At 39.1% G+C, this 27,407-nt stretch overlaps 3 protein-coding genes across 15 annotated transcripts in view; 2 read left to right on the forward strand and 1 right to left on the reverse strand.

Annotated features, from left to right (window-relative positions):
* The window catches only part of GARNL3 (GTPase activating Rap/RanGAP domain like 3), a 33,240-nt gene extending 26,122 nt beyond the window's left edge, over positions 1–7,118 (forward strand). For all 3 annotated transcript variants that reach the window (XM_059865353.1, XM_059865354.1, XM_059865355.1), the window contains 2 exons: positions 89–200; positions 958–7,118. In XM_059865353.1, coding sequence (XP_059721336.1) covers positions 89–200; positions 958–1,114 — 269 coding nt within the window. In that variant the 3' untranslated portion in view covers positions 1,115–7,118. The remainder of the gene's footprint in view (positions 1–88; positions 201–957) is intronic.
* Positions 7,119–8,643: 1,525 nt separating this feature from the next.
* On the forward strand, positions 8,644–16,611 carry FBXW2 (F-box and WD repeat domain containing 2). 4 transcript variants are annotated; one of them, XM_059865370.1, is made up of 7 exons: positions 8,644–8,782; positions 10,272–10,781; positions 12,007–12,201; positions 12,996–13,129; positions 13,732–13,818; positions 14,456–14,625; positions 16,079–16,611. In XM_059865370.1, exons 2-7 carry the CDS (start codon positions 10,292–10,294, stop codon positions 16,365–16,367), a joined length of 1,365 nt encoding a protein of 454 aa, XP_059721353.1. In that variant the 5' UTR covers positions 8,644–8,782; positions 10,272–10,291; the 3' UTR covers positions 16,368–16,611. The 4 variants fall into 4 exon arrangements, with proteins under 4 accessions (XP_059721353.1, XP_059721356.1, XP_059721357.1 ...); XM_059865373.1 differs by having other exon boundaries at positions 14,456–14,555; positions 16,079–16,242; XM_059865374.1 differs by having other exon boundaries at positions 8,649–8,782; positions 10,364–10,781.
* Positions 16,612–19,146: 2,535 nt separating this feature from the next.
* Positions 19,147–26,825, reverse strand: LOC132337143 (uncharacterized). 8 transcript variants are annotated; one of them, XM_059865377.1, is made up of 4 exons: positions 26,685–26,822; positions 25,780–25,916; positions 22,675–22,759; positions 19,147–20,842 (listed from the first exon to the last, which is right to left on the reverse strand). In XM_059865377.1, the coding sequence occupies exon 4, from the start codon at positions 20,780–20,782 to the stop codon at positions 19,475–19,477; it is 1,308 nt and encodes a 435-aa protein (XP_059721360.1). In that variant the 5' UTR covers positions 20,783–20,842; positions 22,675–22,759; positions 25,780–25,916; positions 26,685–26,822; the 3' UTR covers positions 19,147–19,474. The 8 variants fall into 8 exon arrangements, with proteins under 8 accessions (XP_059721360.1, XP_059721362.1, XP_059721363.1 ...); XM_059865379.1 differs by lacking the exon at positions 26,685–26,822 and adding an exon at positions 26,346–26,525; XM_059865380.1 differs by lacking the exon at positions 22,675–22,759.
* Positions 26,826–27,407: the final 582 nt, after the last annotated feature.

Below are 27,407 nucleotides of genomic sequence, written 5' to 3' on the forward strand. Positions count from 1 at the left end.
AAATGGAAACCAGCAACAGATACCTTAACCTTTTCATGAATACTTTGATTTATGTTGAAAGTGTTAAGTCTTTTATTCCTTTATTGAGGTCTCTTGGATGAGCCTATACCCAAGACAGAAAGTGCACAGAAGCTGAAAAAGGTATCTCGAGGACAGTCAGACCCTAAGCAGGGAGCTGTAAGATCAACTAGTAGTGACAGGTAAGTATACTTTGGAAAAGAGCCTATGTTAGACTGTAAATATTTTCAGAATTGATTGCTCACGCTTATTTCAGTTGGCATGAGGCTAACTGAAACCTTTGTATAGCCATGTGCATTTCATGCTAATGTGTTTGTTAGAGTATCTGAATACTATTAAGTACTGAAGCACTTACACTTTTTGCTAAAGACATGTTAATGATAAGAATTATGATAATAATGCAAGACAAGACTAAATGGCATTTTTTGGGACCTGCTGCAGCTGAACCTGTTATAAAGATTTGGACTACTGCAGCTGCACTGTGAAGACTCTGTTTTCTTTGTATGCTCTTGTGTTGCTGTTTTCAGAATAAATTTTGTGAAAAAGTACTGCAGCATTTGTCTGTTTGGCACTCTCCCAAATTTGCCCTGAACCAGGATACCCCAGTCCCATTCTCTTGTTTTCATTGTTTCCATAACTTATGTTTGCCTAGAGTACTGGCAGAATACAGAATACTGGCAAGATACAGGAGACTGAGAGCAACAAAACAAAAAAATCTCTTGCAGTGTAAAACTGTGTTTTATATATTTCCCTACATGGAAATTATTTGGGTGAGAGGCTTCATTAATACTGTGTTTTGATTATTTTTAGTGGAGCAAAACAGGAGGAAACTTAGGTGTCTGTCTTTAGGATAACTTGATTGAATCTAGAAGTAGCCATTGTTCCTTTCTGCCCTCACCTGTGTATTTTTTTTAGTAACTTTTGTCTTCCTCTTTGCAGGATAATCCCAAGCGCATTTGTAGGCTATTCTGAAGGACGTCATCTTTCCACTAGTTCAGATCCTGATACTTCAGCAAGCAGGGAGGAGAGCTCACCATCTAGCTATCCATTTCCGCTGATTTCTTTATATGATGAAGACATCATTGACTTAAAATGAAGACACTTTTAAAACCTTTCTTCTTTACTTCACATTTTCTTACAGCTCTGTAAGCTCTATGGCAATGTCACAAACACTGCTTCTGGTAGTAAAATGTAGCTGGAAGTACTGGTGATAAATCCTTATGGAATCCATGTTCTGGTTAGCACAGCCTTTATATCTTTGACATAGATGTGTTCTATCAGTTAAGGAAACATTACTTTTCATGGCAATCTAACAGTAGGTAATCAGTGGGAGATTCAGGCTGAAACTGAAGTAAACAAAAAGTATTACTTGTTGTAAGCTTCTTATAATTTGACTTACACAAATGACATGGAGAAAAGTTAATTGCTGTTATTACTATCATGAGTTGTTTTACAACAGTGTATGTCATGTTGGAAGAGGAATTTTATAACACAGATCACTACTTTTGGTTTTTCAGTCTTTAAAAAACAAAACAAAATAACAGCAAAAAAAAAAGGATTGCAGGCAAGGTCATTTCAATCACTGGAGTCAGTCCCTAAATTGATGCATCTATGATACGTTCACTGAAGAATCAGGTGAGATATGAAGATGGTGTTTCTTGGTTCATTGTTTAGAGAAACTTGAAAACTCTTTTGGCATAAGAAATCCCTGAGCAGAGAACCTTTCTAGGGGACACAAACTTTCAAAATATTTCTTGAAAATTGGAAACTAAAAAGAAAAACCCTAAAAAACCCACGAACAAACAAAAAATGTGGAAACAAAAACTCCAGTTCATCTACTGGAAAACTTACTCTAGTGCATCTGCAGATTTCTCCATTACAGGCAGAAGAGCCAACCCAAATTGTCCTTGACTACAAAAAGATTCCTATATAGACATCATCATTAGCTGTTGTCTGTGCTTGCACCAACAGTATAAGTAATTATTTCAGTTAGTTGTATTTTTCTAACTGGATGCAGACTGAAATTTCAGCGCTAATAAGGTAGTCTTCTATGATGAAACAGTGATCTTGTGTCTTACTGTATTAAAGGACAGGGGTTTATATTTAAAGTTTGATTTTTATTTTTTTAACCCTTTCCTCTAGAACACCTTTGCAAGGATTTTGTTTGGTTTGTTTTTTTTTTTCAGGAAAGCCTTTCTATATATGATGTTTTTAGCTTTATTAGCAAGTGTTTCTTGTTCTAAATGTAGAAATACTTCTGTATCCTTGATTTTATTTCATAATACCACCTGTATGTTGTGATTTCACTTTTGTTCAAGCATGATCATCTGGAGATGCGTGCCTTTTGCTGCTGTCTGTCTGAATGTAAAACTGGTTTTGCAAAGTGATTTTTTTTTTTTCTCAGTTTATTATATAATATGGCTGAGTTGCTTCACTTAAGAAAATATGCAAGGTCTTTCTCGGAAGCGTAATTTCTTAATCTCAGCTGGGGTGGCTAATCAACAGAAGAAGCAATATTTCCAATAGTAATTAGTCTAGGAGAAGAAGGCTATAATTACTTTAGTGGGTTTTGCACTCATAGATGTGTGGGGTGAACCTTAATAAGCATCTAAAAGGAAATACCAGATTGAAGTATTTGCAAAAACTTGTAATTATTCTTTGAGAATGTTGTTTCCAGAGATTGTGTTACTTTACCCTATCCTTATTTATTTGGACACTTAACGGTTTAAAGAAAATCTGAAAGTACCACGTGGTACTTATTTTCCTGGAAGTTGTAAACGCTTCTGAATCCACTTTTTGGGGTCACGGCTGGCACTTACGTATTTTTAAAAAGGAAAAGAATAAGCTTTTTCCAAGAACAACTCTCTCAATGTAGTGTTTGATTTCTGGTTTGTGGCTATTTTTGAAGACTGTACCAGTAGTGTCTTGCAAAACTGGGGCTTTAGTGAAAATTTTAACTGGAAACTTTGCTCTACCCTGTTAGGATAGTTGATTTTAAATTTACTGCAGATGTTCACCTGTGCCATCACAGCATGATTTAAAATGATTAACCACAGCATGATTTAAAATGATTAACCATTGCTGAAGCAATATTTGGAGATTTTTAAACTTGTTTTGAAGAACCTGAGCAAACACATACTTAGGTATCCTGAAAGACTAGCCTTAGAGATGGAGCATTAGGGAGAAGAATGAGAAGAGCTTGACAGAAAGCTTGACTACTGGCTATGATGGTAGTCAGAATGCATATAGATACAGCATTTGCATTCTATCCTAAACATGATTATAGAAGAAAGGGCTATAAAGCAAGAGTTATTTTCTTGAATCAGAGGTGCAGCAGTGGCTGTAAAGTATTACCATTAAGAGAGTGTTGGGGGATGGGAGTGTGTGTGTGTGTGTGTTTGTGTGAGAGAGAGAGAAAGACCCTTTGAAGGTTTGCCTGTAATTATAGCATTGATGATGTCTAGCAAATGAACTGTAAGAAGTAAAGATACTGGATTACTGAAGCACAAAGCCAGATCATACTGGCTTCATGGTACATACCTGGAACAGGATATTGGTATTATTTGAAGAGGGAAGACCAGCAACTGCATCCCTACCCACCTCCCACCTGCTTTTATGCTATAGCTTGACTTAATGGGTCTGGTACAAGCTGCTAAGCAAGTCACACTAGGAACTACCAGACCTTAACAGACCATTGCTCTTATAGGACAGGAAGGAGCTGAATCCTAGGGAAAAAAAAATAATGTCTTCATTCTCATTGTATCCAGTCAGTGCCTTGTTAAGTTTTTGCTTTTGTAGTTGTAGAGGGATAATATCTGACACGGCAAAAGAAGTAGAGAGCAATACATTTTGTTTGGGTTAAATGACACCTAGAGTTGGTAGCTGAGGCTTTAGAGCCATGTATATGTAGTTTACTACCTACTTATTGTAGGAGAGCAGCCCAGAACAAAAGGTAGAAGGCAGAAAACGTAGAAATAATATTCCAATTTTATTTGACTCAAGCCACAGGAACCAAATTCTGTGAAGTACTTTATCACATTTATTCTATCAAAAAAAGTTACCAACACAATAATGTGAAATTACTGGTGTACAAAACCTTGTACAAGGATGTGGCTTCTTTGAGTTTTTAGTAGTCTGAACAGACAACCATGTGTCTCTTCATGTTGAGGACAACTAGCTTCTAGCCATTGTTTCTCTCAAAACATCACCCTTATTATTTAGACTGCTAATTAAAATCTAGAGGCAGTTGGTGGGATTGATACTGCAGCTCTTGTGCATCATTTATAAAGGGCAAAGTTCTTACACACCTGTGGAACCTCTCCTCCTTAAGACTGGCATAAGATGACAAGGCCTGTTGGAAGGCTGCTGGGATGTAGTGTTGTTCAGTCCAGCGTTGGAGCCATGTTGTTTGTCCTCTGTTTTTCCAGCATGTGCATGCATATACTCTCTTAAAACTTAAAAAGTAGTCTTGGGCACAAATTGTAGCCATGTCCACTGTAAGAAGAACCCTTTCTCCTTTTACATTGGGTGTTAAAGCTGCCTGTAAGCTGCATTCTTGATGCTGGCTGACCATGTCATGGTTGGGAGAAAAGATAATCTTTGAATCCACTATGTAAGATGGGTGTTGTTCTGATAGGAAAACTGAAAAATGTTGCTAGAGATTGATGGAAGGAAGGAATTGTTTCCATGAAGGAAGAATTGTTACCAGATTGAACACTTGCTATCAGGCTAAGTTTAACTGAGGGCCCATTCTGGACTCTTGGCTAAGTTTCTGCAAGAAATACTTTCTATTCCAATGTGCTGGATTTGGAGGCAGCAGCAGGGCTCTTAACTCCTGGCTATGTGGTGTTGGTCACCGCTGGTCATCCCTGTGCCTTAGTCTGACTACATTATAGGAATGTCATTTACATTGGTGCAAGCATTAGATTGTACAGGTAATTAATTTAGAATGTACTTGTGTGTTCTCACCAGCACGGTTAATGATGCATGGAATCACAAAATAGTTGAGGGTAGAAAGGACCACTGTGTTATCATCTAGTCCAGTACACACACCTGTGCACCACCATTCAAAAATCTGTTCAAAATGGATATGTGAGATTTTGGGCTACTTGTTATCTTTGTCCTGCATTTGAATTGCAGCATGCATATAAACACTTTGAAGTGTGACTAGGACTTAAGAACCCCCAGACACATGAGCTAAATTAATTCACACACACACACACAATATGGAGCCCTTAAGGCTTTGAAGAGCTGTTCGCAAGGTCCCTAAAGCCCAGACTGGGCTTTAGAAACCAGTAGAGAGTGTCATATTTGTCCAGTTACTTATTCTAGTGGCAATGCAGTACACATAAATATTGTGTAAGTGTTTGAAAGTAACAAAACACTTCCTTCTAATAAGAAACAAAGACCCACATGAAATTTGAAAGGACTATGGCTATTCATGGTAGCAAGAGAACTACTCTTGGGTTCAGTGAATGCACACATACATTCAGTTCCCTGGTTTGCGAAGAAGTAAGGCCTGTTCTAGTTATAGTCCTTTACTAGTTTGGGGGTGTGGCAGGGGTTCTTCTTTGTTTTAGCATGTACGGTTTCTGGAGGCTGGTGGTGTGGGCAGGTTTTTTGTTGGTGTGTTGGTTGGGATTTTTTTTTCAGGTTTTGGGTGGGGGGGTTGGTTGGCTGGGTTGGTGTGTGGTTTTTTTTGGTGTTTTTTTTTTGGTTTTTTGTTTCATTTTTTTGTTTGGTTGGTTTTTGTGGCTTGTTTTTTTTCGTTTGGTTTGCTGTTGTTTTTCAATGCGTAACATACATGCAAATATACACCTGGAATGAACAGCAGGTTTGTTCCCTGCCTTCATGTGATTATTTCTATAAATGTGCATGTATTTGTAATTGATAGATTCAGATTGAATTTTTTTAGTACTTGACAGTCAACTGAATAAATACTTAAACAGTACTTAAGAAGGCTAGGAATGGGTAACGTTATTGCCTAACTAGTTACATATGGTTAAGGTTGCTACTCCTGACATATATTTTCTGCTGTTCTAAGTATATTTGACCAGTAACGGCTAGCTCGAACATGTTTTGCTAAAGGTATGGGTCTATAACCTGTCCTTGCAGATGCAGTGGCTTTTCCAGAGCTGGTGGCTTAGTCTGCGTTTGAAATATCTAACCCTTTTCATTTGGATTTGGTTTTCAATATATATACATATATAGGTATCTATATTTGTAATTTCTACTGTAAATTTTCAGGGATTAAAAATCCTGAGTAATATATATAGGAATTTAAAGTAATGGGATCATAAAAGGCAGAGGAAGGGAAAATCCCATCAGCAAGTGATAAGGTATTTCAGAATAATTTCTGTTGCCTTCTGTGTGTGAAAATGGCTATCACGCTATTTTCATTCTTAACAATTCGATGTCATGGTTCATATGCACAGTGCTTGCTTATTCTGTTTCTCAGATAGCCTTTATCTGTTTTTGTGAAGGACTAAATTATACCCTGGGAACCTAATATTAACAATATGGGAAGCTCAAGAGATTATGCAGCAAACATCTGTACTTGCATGCAGGTTAGAAAGTATTTTTACTCTTATTGCTTGAGCTCAGCAATTTCATCAGCCTGTACTCTGCTTAGCTGCTTCACTTTGTTGCTGACCTGTAACTGACTGACTCCTCTTTGCTACTGGAAATTGTGGTACTAGCATCTGACTTGAAGAGAAAATGGAGATAATTTTCTGCATATTTACCCGGTCGGATGGAAACTGTTATGTAAAGATTTATGCAGAGCGTTATCAATCTAGAATGTCAGTTAAATTGTCTTTGAATGCAGACTGCTCTGTAATTTAGCAGACTGCTCTGTAATTTAATAATGGCATACTGTTAAGACTGTTGCTACGTTTGTGATCAAAGTCTCTTAACCATTGGTCTTAAATGCTGATATATTACCATTTTTTGATAGCATGTATGGTTTGTATTTTAGAGACGACATCCAAATAGAGGCAGTCCTATCACATCTGAGAGTGTTTTATGTGCTATTTATCACCTTTGTGAAGAAGAAACATGACTTATTTCTTCATCTGTAATAAACTATAAATTTGACCCCACCTGTTTCTTTCACCTGTTTCACACACACAGGACTAATGACTTTCAAATTTGCAAAGTAAAAAGATGAGAAATCAAAAAGACAGGATGTAGCACAGAGCACTGCTTTTCCAATTTGAAGTGCTGTATTATACCTTTGAGATTGCTGTTTCTGTCATAAGATTTACCCATCTTTGATGGAAGCCATAATCTAGCTTTAGTTTATGTTTCCAGGCATCTTTTAGACTTTTGGAGACCTGCTTCAGTTGGGGATCTTTACTCTGTAAACTAACACTACAAAATAGTTTTTCTCCCTTTCTGGCTAAGTGTGTATTCTTACTGTCTCCAAGACCTTGCAATTCCTTTTGAAAGAGCAATCATCTTTCCTGAAGTAGCAAAGACATTCCCTTAATAGCTACAACCGTTTTTGTGATGTAAATGCATTCCTAGCCACCTTGACAACAATAAGAAAAAAAACTTAAATCCATGAAAGCCAAGAATTCATCTTCATTTGGGATTAAGACTTAATTCTGTGGTCAGAATTAACAGAACTAAGAGCCCCACAAACATCAAGTACTGCAGTCTGAAACTAACATTACGCAGGCTACATTGTGCACTTCTTCACTGTAACATGCACCCTAAGGAAAAGGTAGAGTTCGGCAAAGAAATTTTATTTATTTATAAAATTAGATTTTATTTTACATCTTAGAAAAAAAAAAAGATATTGGTCCCAATACAATTAATATTCTCACATGGCCATTAGAGTCAGTACACCAGGTAAAAAGAACACAGGAACTGAAGAAATAAAAAGTAATTCAGTTACTATGAAATGCTTACTATAAAATCCCGAAATTCTTTGGGTTCCTAAGAAGGCCATAACCCAGTTCGTTAACACACAAGCAGCACTCGGTATGCCTCGCTTTAAGCAGGAGGATTTCAGATATCAGCAACCATGGAGCTGGACCCAGGCAAACCTGCAATTACAAAGTGAAGAGAATAAATGCAAGTTAAGTAGGAAAAAGTAAATTATGTCCAAATTAATCAAGTAAGGGGGATGCAGTTTTCGCAGTTAGATTTGTATTCGAGAGAATACATGATTGTAAGTTAGTACGATAAACACTAGTGCATTTTTCATCGTAATAATTACAGGAATATCCTTAGCAAACAGAACTTGCCCAAACCTCGGGTACGAGTCGGAAGCGGCGGAACCCAGAGTGTAGCCAGATTCCTCAGCAGCCATGTCTCGCCTGTGGGGAAGCGTCGACGCGCCCGCCCCAGGCCGCCTCTCGCCGGGCCGCCGCTACGACCGCGCCGGACAGCGGAAGCGGCCGGGCGCGGCGGCGGGGAACGATGACGTCGGGATGCGCCGGAAGCCGCCTGATCGTGAGAGCGACGGGTCGGGGAGCGCCTTCTCTCCGGTGCCGGCGGTTCGCCCAGAGCGGGCTTGGCCCAGCCCTCCCCTCCCTTCAGCGCTGGGCGGTCGTGAGGGCCTGGTGTCGTCTTGAGGGTGACCCTTCTGTCGTGGGTGCCTGCAGATTGTGGCGCGGGCAGCGGAAGTGCTGAGAGCCGGTCCTGCCGTGGGAGCGATGGCCGCAGGGAAGCACCTGGCCGTGCTGGACTCCGGGAGTCCGCGCAAGCCGTGGCGACTGCCCGCCGACGGACACCCAGCACCGGACTGCTACCTGAGGTGAGCGACGCGGTGCTTTCGGCAGCAGCGGCGCTGAGTCTGCAGTCCTCGCCGTGCTTTTTGCGTGTGGAGGTATATTGGGAGCGGGCGCGGGGAGCGGATAGGGCTGGCTGCGTAACACCTGGAAAAGAGGCTCGAGCACCGGTTTCAGCGGCCTCACAGCAGCCCTTAATTTCAGTAATAGCTTCACGTATTGAATACAACAAACGTCTTGGGGCTGACGGAGATTTTATTCGTAGCCGGCCTATTAGAATCTTTTACTTGGTTTAAAGAGAACACATGCCTGTTTCAACAGCAACTGTATTCACTGCCTTATGTGCTGAGGAAAGCTGGTAAGTGCTGTCTGCAGTAAAAGTTACTGTAATGAACTTGTTATTTAATAGGAGCAGCTGCTTCTGTGCATTTGACATCCAGAACCTTCTTGTGTGTTTTACCAACAATTGCATGCCATGTGCAGCCTTTTATAGTGATGACTGTAATTTTCTGTACTCCTATGCCCTGTTAAGAGGTGTAGTCTAAGATCCTATTCTGTGATGGTAAAATGTCTGTATAGAAATATACATGTTATTGAGTCCCACTCAGATATCTCAGTTCTTTCAGTTTGGGAGTGCTGTGAAATTCAGACAGTTATCTAATGAATTAGACCTACCAGAGAAAATAAATGTATGTTTTTTTAAACTGCTTACCTGATGTTTATCTTCTTAATCAATGGTCTCAGGTCACTGAAGGAACTTGAGATGTCACAGGATAGTATAATTGCGTTCAGGGGGTGGTATTCAATTTCACAGTTAAGTCTCAGTGGAAATAAACTGAGAAAATAGGAAAAAAAAAATACAACAACAGGATTTTTTAAATGCGTTTAGGTCAAAGTGGTGCAGACACATCAAAACTGACGCTAGACCAGCACAAGCTCAGGTCTTTACATGGGCCAAATAGAAAAATTAGAAAGACTGACGTATCCTCCAACACAATTTGTCAGACATCTCTTCATACTTTTTTGAAAACCAACTAGTTACCCGCTTTGTATTTAAAATAGTTCAGGAGGAAGGTATGAGTAAATTATGTTAGTAACTAGCTTATCACTCTGCTTATGTGTTTTGTTTTTTTCCTTTTATCAGAGTAATCCATGAGTAAACTCTAAGACAGCATTTATTTGCTGTAATAGGTGTAAAACTTAGACTAACCCCTACCTTATTGGACTCAGAATTTGAAAGTGCTCCTCTAAAACAAGAAATATGTTAACGTTCATAAATGAATGCTAACATTCACTAGCTACATGCAGTTTACTTGTAAGTCTGCTGTGGGACAAGTGATAGTTCAGGGTGCATGAAAATGCTTAGTCCTAACCTAAAGAATATTTTAAAATGCATTTGATCTCTTCAATCTGTGTGTTAACATGCCATTTGGAATACTTATATACCAGTAATAAAGATGTGAATCATACCTTATTTTCTGAACGGAACTAATACAGTATTTTGATGTATCACAGGTAAATTTTTCCATAACCTTATGGAGAAAAAGGACTTTGAAGCATGGCTTGATAACATTTCTATTGCATTTCTTTCTCTGACGGACTTGCAGAAAAATGAAACTCTGGATCACCTGATTAGCTTGAGTGGAGCAGTCCAGCTCAGGCACCTCTCCAATAATCTAGAGATTCTACTCAAGAGGGACTTCCTCAAACTTCTTCCATTGGAACTTAGTTTTTATCTGTTAAAATGGCTTGATCCGCAGACCTTACTCACATGTTGCCTCGTCTCTAAGCAGTGGAACAAGGTTATAAGTGCCTGTACAGAGGTGTGGCAGACTGCGTGTAAGAATTTGGGTTGGCAGATAGATGACTCTGTTCAGGATCCTCTGCATTGGAAGAAGGTTTACCTAAAAGCTATTTTAAGGATGAAGCAACTGAAGGACCACGAAGCCTTTGAGACATCCTCTTTAATTGGACACAGTGCCAGAGTATATGCACTTTACTATAAAGATGGACTTCTTTGTACAGGTAGGAAGGACAGACAACTTGGGAGTCTTAAGATTCTTTGTTTTCTCTTCCCCCTCATAAGATTAATGAAAATTTGCTTTTCTTTTACCAGACAAATTGTTTGCATTGTGTGAATACAGATGCTGATTCAAAATTACTTATTTTTTCCATTTTTGAAACACCTGGTGTACTAAATAAACTCATTAGTCACTTTACTAAGAACACAAGGAGACCGATGTCTTTGTTCGATAAAGAAATAGTAACAGTAGGTATCATTGTCCCTGCCAATGGCACGGTGGTTGGAACTAAATGATTTTTAAGGGCCCTTGCAATCCAGATAGCTCTATGATTTTGTTCATCCTGTTACTATAAGTAAGCCCATTTGAGAAGTACAGATATGTTAGCTATCCTCTTAGAGACAACTTTCAGTTAAAAGGACTTTGGGCTGTGAGAGAACTTCAGTCTCCCAGAGCGTGGAAGAAAAAGTCATATCTTCTTTGAAATAAGGCTGTAAGCACTTTCAGTTCCTAACATAAGTGCTTTATGAAGTGCTGTAAAAGATTTAACCTTGCTACTAGTCTGACTTGCACATAATTGTAGCTTCCTCCCTGAAGAGTAGAGACTTCAATATTTCAGTTTGAACTTAAGTTACCGACAGAACATATATGAAGCCTTAGTACGAAAGATTAATGACAGAGTTACAATGAATCGCTGACAGAGCATATTCCAAGGATTTTCCAATAATTTGGTATGATAATGTTTTACACTAAGTTGGGAATACTGACTTCAGTCGGTCATTTGTTGGTACATTAGGATGCTTACTAGAAGCCAACAATTAGATTCTAGCCAGTCTTTCACTTACCTACTCAGCAGTGAGTGTTATACACAGAAAACAGCGTTGTCAAAACTTTCTTACAACTTTTGTACTGAAACCCCCTGGAGAAGAAGCAGATGTAAGGAGTCCAGGGTTTTATTTTGCTCTAGCTAGCAGTTGAAAAAAGAGGAGCTTCAGGTAGAGAAAAGAAAGTGGCAGGATATGAGGCCTGGTATTCATCTATATTTCAAGGTTTGCTGGAACCCTTTCCTTCCTGAAAGAAACTAAAGCTTGCAGTATAGTCAGTGGCTCTGCAAACCTGAGTGATGTGTGACGTGAAACTTCCATGCATCTGTTTCAGTAGACACTACCAGTCAGAGGTAGTGCCAGAATCTGCCAATCTTGCATTTATCCTGTTGTTTTATATTCTAGGATCAGATGACTTGTCTGCAAAACTGTGGGATGTAAGCACAGGTCAGTGCATATATGGTATCCAGACACACACTTGTGCTGCAGTGAAGTTTGATGAACAAAAGCTTGTAACAGGATCTTTTGATAACACAGTAGCCTGTTGGGAATGGAGCTCTGGGGCAAAGACACAGCATTTCAGAGGACATACTGGTGCAGGTATGTTGAAATTTTAAAAATGTAATTTCACCAGTGAAATAACGTACATCATCATCAAACAAAATATAATTTACGCTAGCTTTTTGCACACTAGCTTTATCGGTTTGTTCAGCCTCTGTTCTCTGTCATCTGAGTCCCCTCAGTTCTCCTCGACAGGGCAAGTGACCAGAACAGATATACACTTGTCCTTGAATATGCCAAAGCTTAGCCACGTAGCGTTTTGCAATTGCATGGAAGTAACAATAAATGCCGAGGTTATTCAGTAGCTTCAAGTCTCAAAGAGGTGCAGATCTTAGGTAGCAGGGCATACATGGCCATGGCCATTTTTTCTATTCCCGCATTGGACGTGAGCTTGTAGCAAAGAGCAAAATAGGACCTGGGAATGTGTATTTGCATTGCCCTCATAATTAAATTCTTTGTCGTGTACTTAGAAATACCCTCAGCTCAGCTGTAGTTTTTTTCCCTTGTATTTATAAAATATACTAATCCTGTGGAATTGTCTTACTAAAACTCTGGAAACGGGAACTAGCTTAAGTTACACTTTGCCACAATCCAGCCATAAAGGAACCACTGATATACATGCTCTTAATTTGGGCAAAAAAAGCCCAGTAATTTTGCAATGTAAACTTAGGCATCCAGAGCAACAATTCATTTATACAGTTCAAGAACAATTAAGGCTGTAGTAGCATATGAATTTAGAAGCTGCTAAATTCATATAGATGCTACTAGTGTCTCACAGAAAAATGCATGCTTAGAGACTGGTATTCCCTATTTAGTTCCTTTTTTGCTTGAAGTTTTTAGTGTGGATTACAATGATGAACTTGATATTCTGGTCAGTGGCTCTGCAGACTTCACTGTGAAAGTGTGGGCCTTATCAACAGGAACGTGCCTGAATACCCTTACTGGACACACAGAATGGGTCACTAAGGTGGGAATATTGATTTATAATTAATCTCACACACTTATTTGCACTAAATTTGTAACATGTTCTAAATTTTTATTTCCTAATCCTAATCCTGCAGGTAGGTTTAGAATCTGAAGAACATATGGAAATACTATGAAATAACATTTCAACAGAAAAAATATTTAAGCTGTAATTAAACCTTTGAGACCATTGAAGATATTTTAATTCCAAAGTAGCTGGGCTAATACTAGGAAGCAGTGTTTTGGTTCAAAGACTGAATAAAAACTGGTTCTGAAAGAAGACGGCTTTAAAAGTTATGTAAAAAAATCTAATGATCTTGATAACAAAAATCTGATCAATATTTTTCCTCTGGTTATTTCAGAACTTGAAAGATTAGGGGTGTGACTGTACAGATGAAGTATGTATGTTTGCTTATTAGTACAGTAAATTGTCACTAGTAGGAACAAAAGGAGTGTAGTTTTCATTCAGTTGCTAAAAAGTATTTGTATTTGTACTGCCTTTATTCATGGGTACACTATGCAGGTGGTTAGTGAAATGAAAAATGCAAATGAAAATTTGTTTTATTAACAACATCAACATAAATCATTACCATCCTTCAATTACAGGTCGTTTTGCAGAAATGCAAAGTCAAATCTCTTATGCATAGTCCTGGGGATTATATTCTCCTAAGTGCAGATAAGTATGAAATCAAGGTATGTATCATATATCATGCATATACATGCATACATTTGGTACATTGGGAAACAAAAAGCTTGAGTAATTTGCTGAAGTTTACAAACAATAGAACGATTTAGTTTTTCCCCATATTTCCTGCTTTAAAGGCTGCGTGTGGAACATGAATTTTTCAGTGCTTGCCTTAGCATTTAGTTTTAAATGATAGCTCTACAACAATGGTAATGCAAAGAATCAGTGCTTCCAGGTCATGACAGTGAAGCATGTAAATGCGATTGCTGTTACCGTTGGGGACTTTGGGGTTGGAGAGTGCTGTAAGTTTGTGGCTATGGAAGCGCTTCATAACTGAAACACTGTTACATTTCTGTCCCAATTGGATGGTTGATTTTTTTTTTTAATTTTTTTTTTTTCTCCATTCTTTAAAGTACCCATTTTCACTGGGATTTTTTTAGGCTAGAAACAACATGTGCTGCACCAATACTGTAAGACAAGTCACTTGAATAATTGATGTTCCTACATGAAAAAGATAAATATTTCTGAAAAAAACTCATGCACACATTTACCTGATGCTTAAAAAGGGACTGTGAGGCTTGCTCTATTTATGTAACAGTTTATGATGTGAATTTTTTATGGTCTTATACTGTGTTCTAATTGTAGATTTGGCCTATTGGAAGGGAAATAAACTGCAAATGCTTAAGAACATTGTCTGTTTCTGAAGACCGCAGCATCTCCCTACAGCCCAGGCTGCACTTTGATGGTAAATACATAGTGTGCAGTTCAGCACTAGGATTATACCAGTGGGACTTTGCCAGCTATGATATTCTCAGGTAAACCATTCAGTTTAGGATTCAGTCCTCATTAAATAAATAAGAAGTAGTTTACCAGTTTTAATAACTTACCTTAAACATGGACCAAAAGAATCTTGAATAAAATCCTGTAAACATCTTGCTTTACACATATCGAGCAGTTTAGTTCTAATTTTCTCATCTGCTAATATGAATAATTTCATTGCTGTTTTGGTTTCTGGCCGCATGCTAGTTCTCTTCCATATTTTCATTCTGTAAGCTGAAGTGTTTCAGTATAGACTTAAACCAGACTGCAGTGCTGTAGTTGTGAATGTGGAAATGTTGTGATGCAGAGCTAATGTTACCATGGAGACTGCTATACAGAGATCCAGGCAGGAATTTCTGTGGGTCCTTTGATGGGACAAGAAATTAAAAAGACTCTTTTTCCTTATAGCGCTACTGATCTGTCACTCCTTCTTATGTTGTGGAATGACAGTGAAATCGATCAGACTGCAGTGAGGGACCGAACATGATGGCATTCCATTTCTACATAAAGAATCAGGCTGTATGAGTTGGAAATGGTGGCATCAAAGATAGTAACTTACTAAAGAAAAAAATGCATTTTAGAACTGCTAGCAGACTCCTTAATTCAAATACCTTGAATAATTGTGGATGTTTGAAAGATCTCCAGAAATGCTTCTTATGAGTAAGAATAACTGAGTAATTTCACCTCTTAGTTTACCCTCCCATCTTTCAAAACAGAAAGATGGTCTCTTACTGCTGAGAGCAGATTTTCATCCCCACACATTTTTGTGACTCAGTTCTTTGCTTTATGTAATGCTGTGATCAAACATGCAGGCAGTTGTGGAAGGCTCAACACTTCAGTTTCTGTTCCAAGTTTTATTTATTAAGGGAAGCCATCATAAAGGTGTTGGGGAACTAAAAAATACTTTTATGTCTTCCCATGGTTAATTTAACATAAAACATCAGTAAAACAGCATTCTAAGGATCAGTCTTCGATGATTTATCTAACCTTCTTATCACAAGAAGGAATGTCTATATTTTACTTCTGCCTTTTAGAGGAGTGATCAAAAGAATAATAACAGCTTTTACCTCTTAGTGTAAAGATACTGAGGCATGAAATCCATATGGAAATTTACCGTAAAACACGACACACACATTTGCTCTTTCATTTGTATGTGGAAATGGCTTTTTTTCCTTGTGCTCTGCAGAATAATCCCTTTCAAACCTTAGCCTTCACTTATGTTCAGATGAGTCTGTCCTGAATGCACAAAGTCAGAAGTGAAATCACAGGCCTGACTGTAGCTAAGTGTTCAATTGCTTAATTTGAAAGATTTGCAACCAGTTCTTTCTAATTTACTTCAGAATGATGAATTTAGACACATTTTCTGTAGACATACAGGATTTGCTTTAGTAATTCAAGCTCATGACAACATTGTAAGGGAGACTCTAACACTGTTTTCTTGTCTTCTAGGGTTATCAAACCTCCAGACTTCTCAAATGTGTCGTTGCTGGGCTTTGGAGAGATATTTGCTCTACTGTTTGACAACAGATACCTGTACATAATGGACTTGAGGACAGAAAAACTGATAAGCCGCTGGCCTTTACCAGAATATAGAAAGTCAAAGAGAGGTTCAAGCTTCTTGGCTGGTGAAATGTCTTGGTTAAATGGACTAAATGGCCAAAATGATACAGGCTTGGTTTTTGCCACCAGTATGCCAGACCATAGTATCCATTTGGTGTTATGGAAAGAACACGGCTGAAAAGCTCACACATACAGAATCTTCAGGAATTTATGGCCTATCAGCAGCGTGTCCATAAAACGAGACTTTGCATGAACCAAAGTTGCACATCCAATGGTATCATCATGCAATGCACAATCATTTACTTTTATTTGGGCATTTGGGAATGGGTTGTTTTGGAAATAATGCAATGCAGCATGCTAACAGTATTCACCACCAGTTTTTGTCTATATTCATGTTTAAATATACCTATTTGGGCTCTGAAGTATAGCTTGTAATGTTTAAACCATTCAAATCTGCTACCAAGTCTGAAATCAAGTTGTGCTTGACCTGACTTCTGACCTTTTATTTTTATTGAAACAGAAGGTGAAGCTACTGTTTTAGAATCATAGGCTTTTGTACATCTAATAGCAAATACTGGTTGCAGTGCATGGCTGCTTAACAAATATGAGAAAACACCAAACCCTCTCACTCTACAGAATCTTTCTCTTCAAAATGTTTTTCCATATGATAGCTTTAAACACTTAGCATTTGAAACAGAAGAATCAAACGAGTCCTTTAACAGATATTTTTCCGCCTATTTTAGTGCTATTTGACGTGTAACTAAAAGCTGCATCTACATCGCATGCTTTAGAAATGCTTTAGGTTGACCTACCTTTCTTCCTGCCTTCCCTTCCTCCCTTCCGCCTTAAAGTAATTTTTTTTACAGAGCTTGAAAACGTGAGTTTTCATGACAATTGGCTTATGTCCTTGAAAGGACAAAACTGTCTGGCATTACTAGTGTGATTTTTTTCTTCCCACTATTCGAGGAGACCTGTTTTTGTACTTAATACTGAATGAAGGCCATGATTCCCAAATGTATGTGGTATGAATTACACCAATGAAGAGGAGTTTTCATATGCAAGAATCAGTATTTGAGGATGCCATAGGAGTTGCTTAAAGTCACAGTGGAGCAGTCTCTTAAATACAAGGCCAGACTCTTAAGCACTCAGTTTTTCCACCTTTACTTGCATCAATTTACTTTGAAAAATGTCTGTACTCAAGGATTTTATCAACCCGAAGCCAAATTCACAACTCTCAATTCAAACTGCACTGTGTGGGGCGTAAATGATGAGCTCACCAAAGTGAGCTTTTGTTATCTCACTCCTAAGTGAAGAAAGCTTCTGTGAAAATAATGTTTTCAATAACTTGTCCTGAAACCCAGTTCTCATCATTCCTAATGTGGGAGTAACATAACAGTATCATTATGATGTGTGCCCCTGAAGGAATCACCTATACAGCACTGCATTAACCTTGAAAGATTAAATAGAGGCATGGCAGAAATGTCCTTGTTTCCAAATCAGCAAACCGGGAAAACTTGGTTAACCACTTCTTTTAGTGACCTTGATTATACAGAGTCCACAGAGAGGTGGAGCACAAGAAGGCTAAGAAACAGACCCAAGCTGAGCCCTCCTGACAGGAAGGTGGTAGGCATGGGATGGGGAGGCACTGCTACTGTCTCCAGCTAACTAGTAAGCTATAAAGAAAACAGTGTCAGACTCATTTTGGCATCTTGCAGCAAGACAATAGTCAGTAGTTCTTGTGATGAGAGGAATTCTCCACAGTGAGTTTAGTTTAAGACTGAAACAGATTGCCCAGCCTTCCTAGACAAAGCCCTGAGCACACCACGCTGTAAGCAGGGAGTCGGACTTTTAGATGCCCCTTCTAAACGACGAGTCTGAAATTCTAAATGGACCTGCTGCCCCTCAAGATTGTATGACTGACAGCAGCAGGCATCTCAGATTCTAATACAGCTGCCAGTTTGTTGATGCAGACTGGGAGATGCTGCAGTCACTGTGAATCGAAGTTCCCTTTGGATGTTGCTAATGATACTATTCCACTAATGACAGAGCTCTTTAAGGGCACAGGTACGTGCCACTACCAAGTAGATAAAGGAATGAAAGCATGACATTAATGTAGATATTTTAAAAAGCATACTTGCTTTTACTTTTTTTTACACACTTCTCTCTGTCAAGACACCAGTGTCAGGCTATTGCTGCCTTCACATGTGCCTTCAGTAGGAAGGTTCTAGTATATTGCCACAACATTTGCAATGCATGTAGTTCTGGAGTCTTATCAAACAGAAACTGAAACTGTGAAACAGAAATGAGCAAATGGTTTTTCTGTTTGCTTTGGTTTCCATCTGGCCCTTCAGCAAAAGTCACTACTTAGCACTATCTCCAGATAGAAGTTGGAAAAATGCAGCTTCTCTACCCTTACACCTACCAAGGAAGCAATATAATTTAACTTACCCATCACATAAAGGACTAAAATCCAAGTTGCGTCTAAATTTCACAAAATATTTTCCTACGAGGCTTCAAGGTGCCAGAAAAAAAAAAAAACCTAACAAAATATTGCATTTTGTAAAAGTTGTTTGGCCATCTATTTTCTTCCTCCTTGAAGTAGGTTCTTTTTGGTTCACAAAAGTACCTTTTTCGTTAAGATGAATCTCTGTCCCTTGCCTCTCTTAAAGCTTTCTGACACAACTCAGCACTTACCACTTTAGTAATTCAGGAACAGGTGCAATCACTCTTCTCAAACTTATATGTCTCCAAAGCCCAGTTGAAAAAGACATTTTTTATCAGCAAAACTCCAATGGCTGTGTTTAGTGTTACAATCCATCACATCTTTAACATACACTATTTCCAAGAATATAAGGGGTAATTTTTTTACAGGGAAGATTGTACTCAATTACTTGTCTGCTTTTTACTCAAACTGATGCATACAAATTTAGTACCCAGTGACATACAAACTGCAAGAATTAAGCAATTCTACCTTTAATACTAATGATTGTATTTGTACTTCTTGTACATAGGTTAGAAACTGTTTTGCATTATTTGAATCAGTTGACAAATACTGATTTTTATTATTAACTGAAAACAAATTGTACATTTCCCAGAAGAGATACTGCAATCTGCATTGACCCTTGGTATCATTAAATGATTAATGGCTTTGCTATATATTCCCTAAATGATTACAAAAAAATGTAGACTCCATGTGGAAATCAATGTAATGTAATTTTTAAATTATAGCCTCTGTCTTCCCACAATACAGGTGGCCCTCCACTTTCACTTCTTATAACCAAGGTTTCAGTTTTGGGTTTGCAGCATGGTTTGAGAAAGAACCTTGTTAACATTCATGATTAATGATGAGTTATATCTCCACAGTGTTGTATCCCTGATGAGAGATTCTCTGGGAAGGTTTCCTTGAAGGGCCTTCCGACAGTGATAAATGAGGGCAACATCCATGGGAACATACACACTCTTCCCATAAGCACGTAGGACAGAATGGACTGAAGTCTGAATCACCTTTCGTGGATCAACTATCATTTTCCTGGGATTAATTACATCTTTCCTGTCAGGCTCTCTGTATACATGCTGTAGTATGTTAACACCTGGCACAGTATTCCAAGATGAAATGTTGAACGTGCGAGAAGATACAGTTTCTGGGAAGATATGGTTCTCAAAGAGGAAAACACTAGTCCCTGGGTTTTGCTCCCGAAGACTGTTGATCATTGTTTTCCAGTCTGGGTGTTTAAGAGGAAGAATTATTTCATCAGCATCATTAAGGACCACAAACTTGCTCCTTTCCATGTTACGGTATATACAGTCATTTAGAGCAGTGATTTGTCCATAGTAGCCAATGTGTGTCCCATCTTGCATGAAGCGCCATTTAGAAGAAACCCTAAGGTGTGAGTTTATTGGCCAGGGAATTACCTCAACAGTTCCTTCTTCTATATAAAACTTCAAGACTTTCTCCATCAGATGGCTGCAGTTGTTCTTATAGATCACCACTTTCTGTACTCCAAGAATCTTATACATTTCCATGCTCTGTATAAACTGCAAGACATTGTTGTAGTTTCCAAACATGGCAGAAATGCACACGGTGAAGTCAACAGAAAAGGTCTCGGGCTTGCGATTTTTAATTTCAAACCTCGGCAGCTGGTCGATATTTCCATGTGGAGACTGATGAATTGATACATGTGTTGGATCACAGTTTTTAGGTTCCAAACAAACTATATCTGCTGCACCATAAGGAAATCCAAATCTATCTGAGTGAACATCAATTTTTGCTTTTGATACATATATCTTTCCATTGGCCTGACAGCAGAACCAGCAGTAGAGTTGTTTTACATCCTCATGGTGAACAATCCCAATCAGACGAGTGACTTTGCTTTCTCTGTCATCAAAGTATGGGGATATAATAAAAGTTTTGTTACCTTCTAATGCTGTTATTGTGCTAATGGCAATTTTCCCTCTACATCTTCTACCTTCTTGAATTACTTTTGGCTGATGAGAAAGTCTCTGTAACTTCAGATAAGAAACTGCAAGCATTGAAGTTACAGTCATAATGCACACAGCAGCAGCAAAGTAGGATTTTTTCCCAGCACACAACATTTTGAACGTATCTAAATGTCCATGCAAATTTCTTTGTCCTTGTAATTTATGCTGCCTTATCTGCAGAAAAGAAAAGGCAGTATGAGATAATACTGACCCATGATCATTGCTCAAGAATTTCACAAACAAGATGAGGGTAAGTCTCTATCACGGTGCACTGACTTACTCAGAGACCCAGCTACTGCGCTTTTATGAAAAACCAGTCACAAAACACGCATTTAATGAAATGTACGATATGTGACACTCTGAATGTCTCTATTTGTCAGATGTGTGGAGCAGTCTCTCTACATGGAGGGTCCTGTAGAAGAATATAACAGAGGTCTATATACAGCAATACAAGGAGTATTTTTTTTTTCAAAAATCCAAATTTTAGAATATCCAATTTAATAACTAGGCAGTAATTCTTAAAGCAAAGCAGAACTTTTCTTTTTTTCCACCGACACAGTGTGTGTGTAAATTTATGTTTTAAAAAACCAAACTCCACCAGACTTCTCACAGACAAGCTAGAGGCAGATAAATTAAATGTACACAGAATTAATCAAGTTCATAATAAATATGCTAATTGGGGATTACACATGATGGTCCAGATATAATCACTAATTTGTGAATTCCCTAACTTGCAAATCACCACAGATAAGACCATACATAGAGAAGAAAGTCAATTCATACAATCCAGCAAAGGCGGATGCAATCAATGCAGGTATAAAACTCAGTTTGCGACTCTACCCTACGTAACCCTGTATGAGGCAGGAGTTGCAGGAAAGGTCACCTCATATTAATGCTTACTAGAGATCTGGGCTTCTTCACACGGGATCAATGCTGTCTCAGATCCTGGCATGATTTGGAGGTTAGGGCTTAAAACTCTTGCTGCTGCAGAAACAGGTAGGCAGTCTTGAGTGACTGGATGACCGAAGTCTTCAGCAGCATTTGTGCTAGCAAGTGTTAATGCCTGAGTGGGAGTTTATGGCACTCTCAAGCACTAATTTCTGCAAGTGAAGCCTAGATAAAAGTTTTCTCTACATTCATCTTTAGGTATTCAGATACAATCCATAAATAGAAAAAGGGCAGCAAGTCACTTCAAAGGCCTGCTTGTACCACAGAGAGTCTTGGGAAAAAACGTGTCCCAGATTAATTAAATTCATGTCAGATCAGAAAACTGCATTGGTAGAAGAGAGTTTCCCCAACTGCCAGCAGGAAGTGTGGATTAAAATGCCGGAATGGAATGAACTGATGCTATTGCATAAGACAACAAAAATGTTTCTAGCAGGTGAAAAATAACTGCCTGTGCTCTCAAAATAATGTATCATATTTTCACAATTGCTATTTAACAAAAAAGTAAAGTAGGGAGAACCACAGTCACAACACGCCCCTGAAAATGTCCCATATGCCAAGGCTGATGTGGTTTACAGCAGCCTTTGCTAGCTATCAAGAAATTGTTTTTCAGAAGAGAATAGTCATAGGGGCACCAAAAATCTCACTGCATCACTAGGCACAAAGCAGAAAAGAAGCAGCAGAAAGCACTGACTCCTCTATCTCTGAAATGGAGATAGTATCCCCATACGTCCTTAAAATTGACAGTAGAACAGCAAATACATAGTAAGAATCTGCTATTGCCATACGACTTCCAGCTGGAGATTTGTGACTGAAAACAACTCAAACTTTTAAAGTCTTTTTATGATATATTCTAAAGTCCAGGTTTTCCCCAAGCATTCTTATTCCAAGGATGTTACATATTTTAGCATTCTTACAAAGAGAAGCTCACATTTAACATTCTTCCCCTTGGTTTTATCTATTTATGACTTAAAATATAGATCTATCTTACAGAATAAATATTTTTTAATTAAAGAAATATCAAAACACATCAACAGTAAATAACAAAATAAATTTATTACCTGTTCTTTCTTCTGCTTTTTGTAGCAATAAATAACTAACAAGAAAAAAAAAATATCTTTTCAATTGCATTTTGAAGAGCGAACACTGGAAAGGAAAAAGTACCTTTTAAAGTAGATAGCAGAGTGAAGTTCTGTTCAGTTCTTCATTCATTTTTTGCTAAGTTATTTTGCTAAACTAATCTACTAATTGTTTATTTTAGACAGATAAATATTTTAAAGGTAAATTGCAATAATTGTTCAATACAGAAAAATATTGTGAGGTGAAAAACTGGTTCAATACCTCAGATACTTCCTGGCACATTTTATTTCACATAGCTGTTGCTCTTTTAATGTCAGCAACAACAGCCACACCTACCAGAAAAACAAGTTTTCCTTCTCTTGAGCAAAGCACAGAGTTGTGTTGCAAGAACTTAATTTAAATTACAAGTGAGTATAGAGTTGCTGAAGAAAATCAAACATTTTTCATGGATTTTTTTAAGGCTACTTAAGTTTTCTTCTGAAAATTAATCTTGCATGTCGATATAAACCCAGTTCACACACATACTTAAAATGAGATAGAAAAATACACTATATTTATATCTGCATTTCTTGGACAAACATTTTTTTCATGACATGCTATAAGGCCTAGTTAGAGCATGTAGATACAAATTCTGATTAGGAACTGTGAGAGACTGCTGAAACAACAGCGACTTCTAGAAGCTAAGAAAAAGAGCAAAATCAAGAGCTAAAAGACACATCAGAACACTGTATCTTAAAGAAAAGAAATATGTAGTTATTTGATGAGTAAAAATCATGGTTTCCGCAACACAACTCATTAATTTTGCTCTTCTGAAATAAAGGGCACAAATATGTAGTCATAAAATACATTAAGTCAGTGTAATTAAGAACACCACATTTCAATTATCTCAATATAGAAAGGGTAAAATGGTAAATTTTTGCTTTAAAAGTATGCCTTCAGCATATTTAAATGCTCTTCTTTTATAGTAACAATTAATTTTGATTTTGTATTTTTTAAATTCCAATTAATATGCTAGTAAGCATGCCCCAAATGATGCAGATTTACTTTAATACTAAATTTAGCTAATGGTATCAATGGCTACTTTGCAGCATTCCACTTAACTGTAAACAGACTTTCGTCCTCCCCACCATCCTGACAGACTGCAGTAGTATCACCTCCTCATCTTCATGTTCATTACTTTTTCATTCAACAAAATAGTTGAATGAAACCATGGTAAAATCATGTCATAAGAAACAGTCTTCCTTCACCAATTGTTTCTCTGAAGTTGGCCCTGTTTCCATTACTCTCTAGTACAGGAGACTAGAAATGTCTGTACCTTATCCAAGTTAACAAGCCCTCATCATTGTTGGGAATTTTCTTTCTTAATGTGTGCTAGGATTTCATTTTTTGGAGATGCAACATATTGCACAGATACATCTGTGCTTGTCATCAGCCTACAATTGATATATCTGCCCAGTCAGGCAGGCAAGTGCAGTTACACAGTTTTCTTCTGCAGCAAGGTCATAATAAAGAGCTCTTGTCACGGTTAGAATCGTGGAATGGCTTGGGTTGGACAAGAGTTCAAAATATCTAGTCCCAATCCCCTTGCTGTAGGTGAGACATCTTTCACTAGATTGAGCTGCTCAAATTAATCATGTTTCCCCTTATTTCACTGGTCACAGTCCTGCTAAAATTTTCTCTAAAACCTTGTATGGGATCAAGACTACACTTAAAAACTTTCATATATTTAAATAATCTTTTTTCCCTATCCTAAAGCAAGGAATCACTCACGCTTTAGCCACACTGTACCACTATGTTCACAAACACGTTTATTAATCTCCCATTACGGGTTCTTCCAATAGCTTGTCTTTTTAGAATTTTGAAATTACATTTTTTTGTATCACCTTCAAAATGGATGTTATTTTTACTTTTGCTGTCCAACTTCTATTTTCAGACCTTCTTTTCCAACATCTTTCTAAAACCATCCACAACTCGCACTGTCCTTACTAAAAGCTGGTACCAATTGCTAATTTAGTTCAAAAGTCATTCCTGAGTAATAATTAATCTCCCTCGCATCCTCTATGCATTGTGGCCTTCCTTTGTAAATTGTTTTGTTCACATGGAGATGGCTGACAACTATTTATGCTGCTCATTTCAGTATCTTGACAATGTTTACATTGTTTTAAGTTTTTCATAACTCACATCTTATTACTTTATCTCCGAATCTAGGGTAAGGATAGAGGGCAAGTGACAAGAGGTGACTGCAAAGTTTGAGTTGCTAATATGAAGTATTAGCTTCAGCAGTATAAGAACAATAAAAAACCTAATCCTTGTTTATCTAGGGTCTAACTAAAAACGCCCCACTAGAAAAAGAGCCTTACAACACTTACCATTTTTGAAAAATATTATTCTCTATCCTTTAGTTTATGATTTTTGTCAAAGGCAAAACCACGGATCACTATGGTATTAACACAGTGTTAGTATTAACAAATATGAACAATGATTTACCATCTTTATCTCAATTGCCTGTTGCTGATCTTTTGATAGCTTACTTTTTTCAGAAAGGTTCTTTGACACACCAGGTGTCCTTCCTCTTTTATAAGATCCAAAGTCAAAGCATAGTGTTTGAAGGATTAAACTGAAGGCAGTATTTTTCCACTAATAAAATACTAATATAAAAAAATTAAAAGTGTCTAATTCTATTCTAAATACAAAGACAGTAAGCCAGAACAATATACACTGTTGTCATATAACTGTCAATATACAGTTGTTGTACTTATTTTCTGCCATTAGAACTGACAAACCCCACACTTCCCTGTATACACTCAGAAATTTCTCCATTATAATTTGCTGTACATCCCTAAACCAAACCCCTCCTATTGTAAACATTTAAACTTTATGTCCTTTGAAAATCAAACAGATGGGGCAAAACAAAAACTGCATGACATTTAAAAGACTGCTATTTCAAATTTTTTCTTTGACACTGTACTTTTTTTAGCTGGGAGTGAGTTAATTTTCTTCCTAGCAGCTAGCAGGGTGCTGTGTTTTGTGACCAAAGAAAGTGCTTCAAACACACTGATGTTTAGCTATCACTGAACAGTACTTACACAGAGTCAAGGCCATCTCTGTTTCTCCTGTGGCTTCTGTCCCAGGAGGTGGATGGCACAAGAAGAAGACAGCTGTGACTTCTGAACCAAACCAACCAAAGGCCTATTCCACACCATATGATGCCATGCTCAACCATCTAAGGTGGGGGAAGAAGGAGAAAGGGGGAAACACGCGACATGATAGCATATGGCTTCCCAAATCACTGCTAAACCTGATGAAGTCCTGCTTTCCTGGAAATGGCTAGAAACGTGCCTGCTAAGGGGTCATAATGGCTAGATTATACATTCTGTTTTGCATGCTGCTTTGCTTTACCTTTTAAACTGTATCTCAGGGAAAAAATATGGAATTTCCCACGTTTGCCTTTCTAATTCTATCGCCATCCCAGTGCAAGAGGAAGGGTGAGGCTTGAGCTGCCTGCCCGGATGAACTCACAACACACACTGGAACTATGCTTTGGAGGAGTTTTGCATTCTTCGAATCTAAAGTTAACCTCCACCCTTAGTACGAATTCAGACAAAGACTCAAAAAACCTGGTTTGGACAATTAATAGGTACCTTTAACTTACCCTTCAGCGGTTAACCCCACTATTGAAAATAATGCTACAGCTGATCACCATCCTCCTATTTCTTGAGTGGAAATAAAATCCCGAATCTGTCGTGCCTCTCCCGCGAGCACTGCAAGTCACAGGACCCCAAATAGGTGCCGCTGCCGGACCTCCACAACGGTGCCGGCAGGTTTACCACGCTCGCACACAGCCGGCAGCGCGCCCTGATTCCCGTCCCTCGGGATCCGCCCTTTCCCGCACGGGGACGGGCAGAGCACCGCCGCCGGAGTGCCGAGCGAGCACCGCCGCGAAAGCCGTGCGGATCTGGGTCGGCGCTACTGGAACCCTCGCGTCTCATACCTGGCTCCCTCTGCGGTACCGACAGCAGCAACCGCAACACGCCTCTACGGCCCGGGGCTGGCGGGAGCGCTCCGTCCCCTCACCTGCCGCCCGGGAAGGCGGCGGCGGCGGCTATGGCCGCGGAGATCCCGCGGTCCGCCGCCCCCGCCGTACTTCAGGTAGAGCCCCCGCCCGGCGTGGTCCGGGTGGGGCCGTTCGCGCTTGGGACGGCTGCTCGTCGCTTCGAACCGTGGTGGTGTCTCTGCGCGGCTTGCTGTGCACGGCATCGGCGCCGACGGTCGGCGAGCGGCCCCGCCCGAGCGCGGCTCCAAGGGTCTCGTTCGGCGAGCGACGGGGAGTTGGCCTCGGACGGAAGGACCCCCGGGGCGGGCCGGGGCCTTTCCTCTGGCCTCTCCCGCCACTTTCCCAGGTTCCCCGAGGCACCGGTGACGGAGGCCCCATGTAAGACCGCGAATGGGGCAACGCGGCGGCCCAGGGATGCTAATGCGCGTCAGCGGCGGGGCCGCCGGTCCGTGCCGGCGGCGCATTTTGGGGAGCAGAGCCTGCCCATCCCGCCGCAGATCCGGACGCCAGCGGCTCCGGAGCGCTGATTACCCAGGTCCACATGCTGTGCCCCAGGGGCAACGCTCCCACACACCACATCCTGGAAATGAACGGCATAGACAGCACAAGTGCAAAAGAAGGACATCAGCAGTGCTGCACTGTTCTCGAGGAGGTCTCCGG

This window comes from Haemorhous mexicanus, chromosome 21 (assembly GCF_027477595.1).
Source record: "Haemorhous mexicanus isolate bHaeMex1 chromosome 21, bHaeMex1.pri, whole genome shotgun sequence".
Classification (NCBI taxonomy): domain Eukaryota; kingdom Metazoa; phylum Chordata; class Aves; order Passeriformes; family Fringillidae; genus Haemorhous; species Haemorhous mexicanus.

What these genes read in the sequence shown, in the direction of transcription:
- FBXW2 (XM_059865370.1), top strand. Translation starts at nt 10,292, where the DNA reads ATGGAGAAAAAGGACTTTGAAGCATGGCTTGATAACATTTCTATTGCA. An exon ending in AGATGGACTTCTTTGTACAG is followed by an intron (nt 10,782 to 12,006) that starts GTAGGAAGGACA and finishes TTTATATTCTAG; the next exon opens with GATCAGATGACTTGTCTGCA. An exon ending in GCCAGCTATGATATTCTCAG is followed by an intron (nt 14,626 to 16,078) that starts GTAAACCATTCA and finishes CTTGTCTTCTAG; the next exon opens with GGTTATCAAACCTCCAGACT.
- LOC132337143 (XM_059865378.1), bottom strand. Translation starts at nt 20,782, where the DNA reads ATGTTGTGTGCTGGGAAAAAATCCTACTTTGCTGCTGCTGTGTGCATT.